This window comes from Octopus sinensis, linkage group LG1 (assembly GCF_006345805.1).
Source record: "Octopus sinensis linkage group LG1, ASM634580v1, whole genome shotgun sequence".
Taxonomy (NCBI): domain Eukaryota; kingdom Metazoa; phylum Mollusca; class Cephalopoda; order Octopoda; family Octopodidae; genus Octopus; species Octopus sinensis.
Genome location: NC_042997.1, coordinates 134,817,429 through 134,829,240, shown reverse-complemented (window position 1 = coordinate 134,829,240; position 11,812 = coordinate 134,817,429). Strand labels below are relative to the sequence as shown.

General features: G+C 30.1%; 1 protein-coding gene across 1 annotated transcript; it reads left to right on the top strand.

Moving 5' to 3' along the window:
* Positions 1 to 6,178: 6,178 nt before the first annotated feature.
* LOC115223432 (interleukin 17-like protein) lies at positions 6,179 to 11,018 on the top strand. Its single transcript, XM_029794018.2, has 2 exons — positions 6,179 to 6,292; positions 10,189 to 11,018. The coding sequence occupies exons 1-2, from the start codon at positions 6,278 to 6,280 to the stop codon at positions 10,693 to 10,695; spliced, it is 522 nt and encodes a 173-aa protein (XP_029649878.1). The 5' UTR covers positions 6,179 to 6,277; the 3' UTR covers positions 10,696 to 11,018.
* Positions 11,019 to 11,812: the final 794 nt, after the last annotated feature.

Below are 11,812 nucleotides of genomic sequence, written 5' to 3'. Positions count from 1 at the left end.
ACAACAGCATATTTTTGTTTGTAGGTATGCATGTATTATAGTATGTATGTATGTATGTATGTATGTATGTATGTATGTATGTATGTATGTATGTATGTATGTATGTATGAAGGTATCTATGTACGTATGTATGTGTGCAAATTTGTAGGTTTTGTTTTATCGATGTATTCTCATGTATATAGTTGCGTATCTAGACGTCCTCCAACATATTTAAATTATAAATTTCTGGAAAGCTTTACAGCTCCAGTGATGGATTGGATCCGTACTCTTCGAATTAGCTCTCTCCTTTTTGGTTTTGAGAAGCCTAATTTCTCAAGATTAGTATCTCGGCAGTGTTGTACATATCACATGACCTCATTAATTACAGGTATAATCCTGAACTTGTAATCTGGATAGAGTAACTGCAGATTTTTCAATAGTTCTGCATAGATCGTATCTTTTGCACAGATCTTCAGCTTTATGTTAATATCCGCTGGGCAGCTAATTCCCACAAATGTACACAGTTTCTCCTCTCTATCCCAAATCATTATATCAGGTCTGTTATTACGTTTTACTAAAGTCTTCACTAGGACAATCCACCAGTACTCCTTTTTATTATGAGTGGCTATATCTTCTACCATGCTCTAGCTTCTTATTTGTCCTCGGTGTCATCCTTCCGATGGATTTCATTATACAGTCTCCTCGCCAAAGCATCATGTCTCATCGTTAGATGATAATGTGATAACAGTTTCGGACAACAGCTTATGGTATGGGTACTATTTTCAGTGTGAACTCCACAAAGTCTACATCGGTTGTCACATTTTTCTGCTTTTCCTACATCTCTATCCCTTTTTTGTATGAGGAATTTGATTGAGATTTCTTTTTCCTGGATTGCAAACGCATACCTTTAAAAGTGGGAGATGGTAATCCATAATGGATGCTTTAATGATCAGAATGTATGTATGTATGTATGTATATGTAGGTGTGCCATTGTGGATTGAAGCTTGCTTTCCAGCAACATGGCTCCAGGTTCTGGCTCATTCCATCGACAAGTAACTTCCACTACATTCGCTTCAGACGAGAGCTTTTTGAGTGGAGCTGGTATATGGAAGCTGCACGATCCCCATCGTATCCATGCACGCACACAAACACACTCGGGCATCCACGCCTATATATGTTCATATATATATATATATATATATATATATATATATGTATATATTTTATATTGAGGGTACTACTATTTGTAGATACCACACGCTAAAGAGGGACCAATGCGGTCAAAACTACTAAAATAAACAAAATTTTACCGAATGCAAAACTTCAAAGCAAATCATTTAAAAAAAGAATTTTTTTAAATGATTTGCTTTGAAGTTTTGCATTCGGTAAAATTTTGTTTATTTTAGTAGTTTTGACCGCATTGGTCCCTCTTTAGCGTGTGGTATCTACGAATAGTAGTACCTTCAATATAATATAAATAAATATTTTCAAAGTGGAAAAATTTACGGATTTTTACTCTTTCGAGGTTTTTCACGCTAACTACTGATAATTTCTTTTAAAGATTTTATCCTCAATTGTTAATTTATATATATATATATATATACATATATATAGTTGGAATACACGAAAAACATACAGAAGAGGAAAACAGGTGTGTAATAGAGAAACAGGTGTATTAGTTAAACGCTCGGGAAGGGGAGAAAGTCTTTTACGTTTCGAAAATATGCACTTCAACAGAAAGGAACACAAGAAAATAAACAGAGAGAGAATAAGAAAAACTTTAGTGGCTAGCGCTCATCATGCATTAACTACAACAAAACGTATACGTAGGACATAAACAAGGACACTTATCCATCTTCAGTTATCGATCAGATATACTAATTTCGTGCCTTTAATAAAATCTGGGTATTAATAGTTTTCCCTCTCTTGTCAGCCCATGGCTATTGAGTTGTTTTGACGCTTATCTCTATCAATACTGGTGCCGGTTATCGCCCTCTGTTAATTTCGTGTCTACCTGCTTATGTATATATATATATATATATATATATATATATATATGGCTTAACAGCCCTCACCGTTTGTTTTTACTGTTTTGTTCTCACTGTTCTGTTTTTGTTACCACTTTCACCCTCCGCAAAATATCCCAAACTTTACTTAATTTGCTTTGCGGGAAGGACTGTTTTAAATAAGTCGCGTCTTGTCCCTACCTTCGAAAAGCGAAGGAGATAAAACACGGGACAACTCATGAAGGGAATTTCCGTGTCTCGTTTCTCTGTTTGTTTGTTTCTAATTTCTGTATTGCCCAAAAGGGGCTAAACATAGAAGGGACAAACAAGGACAGACAAAGGGATTAAGTCAATTAGATCGACCACAGTGCGTAGCTGGTATTTAATTTATCGCTCCTGAAAGGATAAAAGGCATAGTCGACCTCAGAGAAATTTGAACTCAAAACCTAACGGGAGACGAAATACGTCTACGCATTTCGCCCGGCGTTCTAACGTTTCTGCCAGCTCACCGCTTTCTGTTTGCTTGTTTCTTTCGTTGTTCGAAAAAAATTCGTTTTCTATGTTTTTGCTTTTTATATTCTCATTTCCTTTTTATGTTTCTCATTTTGTAAAGTTTTTTAAAGTCCTGTACCCATATATGCATGTATATATACATATATATGTATATAAACATATATATATATGTTTATATATTATATATATATACATATACATAGACAGATAGATAGATAGTAGGACAGAATGGTAGAGACAAAGATAGATTGCTACACAGTCAAATAGAGTGGTAGGTGAATACATATATATATATATATATATATATATATATATATAAATTAAATTAGAGATAAAACCACTATTAGGCAAATCAGTGAAAAACAAACCAAAACATAGAAACAAAATTAATTAATATAATATACAAAATATATAAGATATAAAATTCTAAACTTAAATTATTTAAATTTAAAGTTGAAAATTTAAAATTTTTAATTTATATTTATAAATTTTTATATATATATATTTAAAAATTTTTATTTTTATTATTTATTTATTTATTTATTTATTTATTTATTTATTCTTCTTCTTTTTAAAAATATGTATAACTATCAAAGAGTATTAAAAAATTTAATATAAGTTAAAAAGTAAAACCACTACGATCGTTTCATGCCCATAACCTAATTCGAATAACAATAATTTAAATTCAATTAATAATTTGAATTATGGTTATAGTCAATCTTCAGGTTAATGAAAATAGTTAAATATATAATCAAATATATTTAAACAATATTTTTTAAAGAAATATATAAAATAATAAATTTTCTTACAAAAAACTCTATTATCAAACTAGAAACTTTAACGATTATTATTAAGTCATACAATCGATTATAATGTTAAATATTAATTTTTAAGGTAAGAATAGATAGAAAATGTATCTATCTATTCAGATATAATTTATCTTTAAAAAAACATAATAAGCTCACAAATAATCTAAATCTCAGTTATAGTGAATATCTAATTACCTAAATATTTTTTTTAAAATCATTATTTATACTATTAAATTTAATTTCAAATCAAATAAATATATAATAATTGAATAATAACTAAATTATCAATGAATATATATATAAATGTATATAAATATAAGAATTAAGATCTAAAATTATCTTTATCAATAAATATATATGCACGTATAATAAAAACCTAATAAATTAATTATTCATTATTACTTATGAAAAATATTAAGAATTAAAAGATTAAAGATGAAAAAGCAAATTGTAAACAAACAAATAAACTATCTTAAAGAACGCTATAACTAATTAACGATCCATATATCTCGTTGGCTAATTAATAACTTACAAAAATCGTATAGTTAAGAACTAAAATGAAATAATGAAATACATATCTTCAACAACTAAATACTTATACAATGAAATTATCAATCCGTTGTTATATAGTATCCAATAAATACTACGAATATATTTATCAATGAAAAATACTACTACAAATTATCAATTGAAAATAGCAATATATAAGTTATAATAGGACGAAGTCAACTATTAGAGATGTTTATGAATATACAAAATAGCTTAAAAATACATAAACCCACAAATATCCTTAACTCAATTATAGTCCAAAATTTTAATTACCAAAATAATTAACTAAAAAAATCAGTATTCATATATTAGATTTAAGTACACATTTAACAATTATAAAATATTAAAAATAATAACTAAATAACTATCAACAAATATAGTTATTAAAGACTAAAATTAATGCTATCAATAAAAGTATAGACATGAAACCTAACTTAAAAAAAACTCGTATTACTATTAACGATCTATATATCTCTTTGGCTAAGTAAAGTCTTACAAATAAACGTAGAGTTAAAATCTCATAATTATATACATTACTTCGATAACTAAATCATTACATAACAATCAGTATTTATATAGAATACAAAATTATACAATAAGACTTTTTAAATCTTAAATAGAAATATATACTTAGCTGTGCAAGGTTTTGTGATGAACTAAAACTGTAAATCGGAAAACGTCTTTTCAGCGTTTATAAGAATACTCGTGGAATTACGTTATTAACAAAAATAGAATAAATTGTTGAAGAATTCTTTAACAGTGAAGAATTACAAATACGCTTTATCAATGAAAATTGTGAATTAAAATTGTCAATAGAAAAAGTTATGGTTTATCAATAAATGTAACTAGAATGAAGTTACAATTAAAGAATAAAACCACTCTATACTATAAGATTTATTATTAAAATAACTATGATAAATAATACTTAATACTCAATAAATTAAATAATTTATAACTACTAATTACTATGTATACTCTAAAAGTCTTATAAGATTAATAAACATATATAAACAAATTATAGTAACGCCTCTACGTACGAGTAAATTCTTTCCCAGAGTACGCTTTTATATTTAAGCTCAACCTCGTGAACATATTCCAGTGTCTCGTAAAGCGCTTCTCATAAGATGAGCTATTATTGTGCATGTATATACACACATATATATATACATACAATACACAATACATACATATACATATGCATATATATACATACAAACACACATATATACATATATATATACATATATATATATATATATATATATATATATATATATACATATACACATATATCATATGAATACATACGTATATAAATGCCTATATTCATACTTCCATACAATCATTCAAGTAAACATTTCGTTTTAACCAATTATTCTTTCTTACTAATCTATACGTCTATATTAAATAAAATTGATTAAATAAACATCTAAATAAATCTACTTCAAATATAAAGAAAATACATACATATAGATTAATTTAACAAATTTATAACAAAAATATAACAAAATATGAACTTAACTCTGGTATAAGATAAATATATATTTTATATTACATATCATATTATTAATACTCAAAATAAATACTAATCAATAATAAATTAACCTAATTAAATAAGTAAATTAATTTATCGATAGATCAAATACATCGTTCTATAATTGAATAAATTATCATTAGAAAAAATATTACATACATATATTTATACTGTAAAATTGGATTTAATCCTAAATCTAATTTTTCCCTCTAAGTATGGATTTACTCCCTAATATTTTTTTTTTATTATTATTATTATTATTATTATTATTATTATTATTATTATTATTATTATTATTATTATTATTATTATTATTATTATCTTTATTATTATATATATATAGTTATAGATATATATATATACATACATATATATATGTATACACACACACACACACACGCACACACACACACACACACACACACATATATATATATATATATATATATATATATATATATATAGATATATATATATAAACAGATAAAATAAGCAAGTGAGATGATACATCATATTAAAAATAGAGCGGCAAACTACACAACGCAATATTTGAATAAGTTCCCATCTAATAAGACAATTCACACCGTATCACACCCGATTTACAGGTAAAAGAGGAAACAAATAATAAACTATGTCCTGGTTCCTTCAGATGTTTTCTAAGTACGGGAAGAAATGTTTTACGTAATTTTGTTAGTTCCGCCTGATTATATTTATAATTTCTTTTGTTTTGATTAAGCTTTATGACATATATAAGTAATCTCAGAGTAGCTGCTATCATCACAAGCGAATATTATTTTGAAAACTTAACACGCTTAAGATTTGCTTGAAAATATATACATATATTATACTATTGTCATCCTTTCCATACCAAGAAAGCAACCATTATAATGAATACTACCAACGTAAGTAAACATACATTGTTACTATCAACTGTTATATTCATATCTTTAGACTTATTTCTATGCTTACTCTCGTATCATTCTACCTTTTTTTCCAACGAGTGACTGATTATGCTTATGTTCCTTACTCAGATTGGTATTAGACATATGATACGTATTTTTATGGCCTTGGAGTATTGATGTAATTCTTTGCTTTCATACACACACAAACACACACATATATATATTTATAAGAGGCGTCGTATATTTTTTTTGCATTTATTATATACATGTAATTTTTTGTTACAAATTTGAATCTATCTAAAATTGCAGTTGAGTGAGTGTGAGCGCAAATTTGGCAGGTGTTAAAGTAGAATTTGTGCAGATTCTTTAAAAAACCTTAAACCAGAAGGATATAAAGCACATAATCTGTGTAATCATTTATCGATCAATTTAGTTATCTATTGGTTAAAGTAAAGAAACCCTTCGTCCTGAATGTCCATGGGAGTGATCCAATAGCTTTCCTCAACAAGACCAATTCGTCCAATTCATACCAGCCTCCCTTCTCCACGCCATCGATGGTTTACAAGTGGAAGGCAAATGCAGACACCGCTTATCATCAGTGACATCGCACCTCATTTCTACAGCTGAAGGGACGAGAGCAACGTGAAATAAAGTGTTTTGCTCAAAGAATACAACACACAGCCCGACGCGGAAATCGACCTTACGACCTCATAATTGTGGGCCTGATGTTCTAACCACAGAGACATGTGCCTTAAAAACTATTTGTTAGTAAGCAACATAAAGTCTGTTCATAAAGCTTTAACAAGCTATGCAATCATTCTTCAAAACATTTTCATAGCAAAAGGTGCTTATGGCCGGATTTGAACTCACAGACCGTCTCAAAGAAAGTTAAGTTACTATGCACAATCAACTAAACTAAATATTTCCTTCCAGATATGTGTATGTATGTATATATATGTATATATATATATATACATATATATATATATATATATATATATATATATATATATATATATATAAATAAATAGGCATGTCGATATAAAAAAGATAGTAAATTCATTTAATATAAACCATGAATATAATGTATAACGTTTACATATAAAAAGTCCGACTTACACAGAATAAAAATGATATCAATTAAACCAGGTGAATAAGAGTTTTACGAGTCCAACATCTGTTTCTAGGTGTTGCGTGGTCCAAAATAATGAATGTAAACTGATGGCACGTCGGATAATAACAGCCTCCGTCTTGAGGGGTGTATTGTAAAATCTAATGTATTGAGAGAATGGAAATTCAACATAAAATGATATTGTGGAGAACTAAGTGTATTAGTAGGAGCTGTGGGGTATTTAGATAGAGAATAGTCGGAGGAGAAATAAATTTCAACTTTAGGGTTATACAATTAGACTATTAGAGGGTTATCGTCATACAGGTGGAAGATTGGTGGAAGAGAGAAGCGTCGTTTAGGTTGCTTGTGAATGGTAAGCTTTGTTAGTTTGCATGAAGGCAATAGATTTAAAGGTTGAAATTGGTTCAGTGCCTGACGGAGATTAGTAACCCGGAAAATTTGAAGAGGTGTGTATGAGAAAGAATAAGAGTGAGTTAGTATTTCTAAATAGTAGGTTGCTAGACTGACCTTACTTCGGTTTAATATTTTTTTGAGTATCGATATTTGAAGTTAAGCTACTACATAGATTTAATAAAATAATAAAAGATGAGTATTACCTGTGTTTAAAAGAATAAATTACACCAGACTAGATATTAGATAATGAGTTAAGAAAGCGAAAAATCGTTAATGGTTACTTTATACATAACTTATGGAAAATGGAATATTTTGAGATTTAAGGTTGTATTCTCTCCTATATTTTATTACCCATTTATGGATTGTCAAATACAAATTATCGAGAACTGCGGATATTGATGTTATATAAATTCATAGTTCTATGTCAATGCAGAGATTTATAAAACTATATTATATTTTTTGATCATATTAACGCTATCGATAATGCTTTCGAATCCATTCCATAGTTAGTGTAGTCTAACGCAATCAGAACTAATTTTGCTACTCTAAAGACTATATCTTTGATCTCCTAGTTTACTTGAGACAATTGTTTTATAAGATTATAACACGTTTCAAGTTTTAATATATTTGGATGAACTTCCAATTTCTTACGCTATCAGAACTAGATTGCTACTGTAGAGTTTATGATCTCATTGATCTAATTTACTTGAGATTATTGTTTTGTAAGAGAATAACAATATAACAAAATTTGAACCCCAAACTGAAGACGGATTAAGTGCCGCCAAGCATTTTTCTCAGGCGTGCAAGCGGTTCTGCCAGCTCACCGCATTTAAAGGCGTAGGAGTGGCTGTGTTATAAGCAATCGTAGGAATGGCTGTGTGGTAAGTAGGCGCAGGAATGGCTGTGTGGTAAGCAGGCGCAGGAGTGGCTGTATGGTAAGTTGGCGTTGGAGTGGTTGTTTGGTAAGTAGCTTGCTTACGAACCACATGGTTCCGGGTTCAGTCCCACTGCGTGGCACATTGGGCAAGTGTCTTCTATAGCCTCGGGCCGACCAAAGTCATGTGAGTGGATTTGGTAGATGGAAACTGAAAGAAGCCAGTCGTATATACGTATACATATATGTATGTGTGTGTATATGTTTGTGTTTCTGTGTTTGTCCTCCCAACATCGCTTGACAACAGATGCTGGTGTGTTTACGTCCCCGTATTTAGCGTTTCGGCAAAAGAGACCGATAGAATAAGTACTAGAATTACAAAGAATAAGTCCTGGGGTCGATTTGCTCGACTAAAGGCTGTGCTCCAGCATGGTCTCAATCAAATGACTGAATCAAGTAAAAGAGTAGAAGAGTAATTATAATCCATTGTAAAAATTACCTTAAAAGGAAAGTACACATATTTCATAAGTGGCTAAAACTTGACCGATTATTACTCTTTCTTTTCTTTAATTTTCTGAGTCTACATCCTCACGTGATGATTTAGTTTCGTGCATTGTTTGATTTACTCATTGACTGAAAAATATAATTTCCAAGTAACATCATCTTCACTAAAAATGCAGTGATTATAAAATGAAAGACATTTCTGCTTTACATCGTCAACGAAACAATCAAAGACACTGACGACATTATGGCGAATTTGGCGAGGATGACGTTGACACCTAATTATTCGGGTAAAAACGATAAATTTCTTGAGAATTTTTCGTCATCCTTGCTGTTCCTTTAAACATCTGATATTTCACAAATTCAAATGCCGCCGTAGTTGATATGCAGTACATTTACATCGTTTGAGAAAATAACACGTTGTCCTAATAGCTTGTTGCAAATATTTTCCACAATTTTTCAGTTGCTATTTACTGTATATCAAATTGAATATACCTCTTGCACATAAACATGCACGGTTTGTGACATTTCCTTGCTTACTTAAGAATTCATATGAGTATCAGACTAGCCCATTTCCTACTGTTCTTATTATACTTTTCATTTGTAACTTTCCTGCTTCAAATATGAATATCAACAGCTGATACAAGTCTTGTCGGAAGTATTTCATTCCTTAATATTTTCTTATATACATGCAAATTTTTCTTTCGACCCACATATTACAACGAATGCCCTCTAATCTTTAATAAACTGGTGTGAATACATACATGTATATGTATATATGAGTGTGCACGCGCGCTTGTGTGTATGTGTGTGCAGTGTCTATATGTTTTGTGTGTGTGTGTTTGTGAGAGAGAGAGACAGACAGACAGACAGAGAGGGTGAGTTGATATGTACTATAGATGTAATATATTATTCTTGATTTCGTTCATTGATTTAGCTGTGACTCATATTGAAATGTAACTACTCATTTTCTCATAAACATTTTATATCGCACAGGTTCTCCTACGAGCTGTGATCTTCCTTCTCACCAACGTCGTATTGTTCATATCCTCGGCCTCAATTCCGACTCAATGTAATATACCAAGCGACTTGAAAATTCAGTACCAGAAACTATACAACGCAGCGATCGGCAATAACTTTTTCCTACCAGCTGAAAAAGCCCCAGCCGGAAGTGACCAACAAGCACTGACCGTAGGGGATAAAACTTGCTCTACATCTTCTGTGTTTACTGATATACTTCGCGAGCGTTCAAGCTGCCCATGGTACCTGACAATTACCCACAATTCCACATATTATCCTTCATCACGCACTGATGTCGTGTGTCGCTGTACGGAGTGTGTGGACTCTGACAGTAACCACCAATGTGTGGTGGTTTATACTCCAATGACTGTCCTGAAACGTACAGCTGAATGTGTTGATGGACTGTACGTTTATAAACCAAGTGTCGTCGATGTAGCCACAGCCTGTGTCTGCGCACGGAGAAGCGATGTATTATCCGGATGAAATGACAACGAGAGTCGTAATATCGGCCAACATCATTGAACATTCAAATGTGTGTAGCACAAATGTTTTTCACAATGTTATGGAAGGTTCAGTAAACCACTGTGTGGTTGTTATAAAAAAACACATAAGAAACATACACACACACACACACACACACACACAAAAATCATACAAGTGTACAAATTTAAATGTGTTCTCCCACGCTATTCATTTCTTTCTCGCTAACTCATTCTCTCTCACTTTGTGTGTATATATACTCACAAACACATACCACAAACTCACACACATGCACACAAGCACGCACACACACATGCACACGCATACACACATACACATATATACAAATATAAATATATATGTGCATATAAATATTTACATACTTACGTGTTTATAAGTATATATTTGAAAATAAATACATACATTGGCAAAAACCAGTTTCGAGAAATATCTCTTTGAAATTATTTTGTCTTTCTTTATTTTGTAAACACTGAGGGGAACTCTTATCTTATTTACTATCTTATTTAACTCATTCTGAATATTTGCAATATTTTTACCTAAACTATATCAAGCTTCTTTATATATAAATATTTGAAACCGATAAATGGTATTGGAATATCTTTACATATACGTTACATATTCCTAGCATTAAATACACCGGTCTTCATTGTTTATCCTCATTATAAGAACCAACCATGCATGAAAATACAGACACCTGTACACACATCAAATGCACGTGGTTTCCTACTTTAGTGCCAATTTTATTGTATATATATATATAAAACATAACTAGGTAACATAATTGTAATAATTAAAAACATTTCATTCCATCTGAATAACATTTCAAAAACGTAGCCAGAAATTTCAAAACAGTTAAGTGGCTAATTGTGTAGAAGTGCATGACTGATGGTTTTTGGTATCATATATTTGTGTACATATAGATAGTAAATAGTATGTATGTATATATATATATATATATATATATATATATATATATATATATATATATATATATATATACTATTGATTCCGGGGAGACTCATTTTCTTTTTGCGTCTTATTATGTAACACACTCACAGGTAAAATTTCCACGTTTTTCTTCTTTTTTACTGTCCTAAAA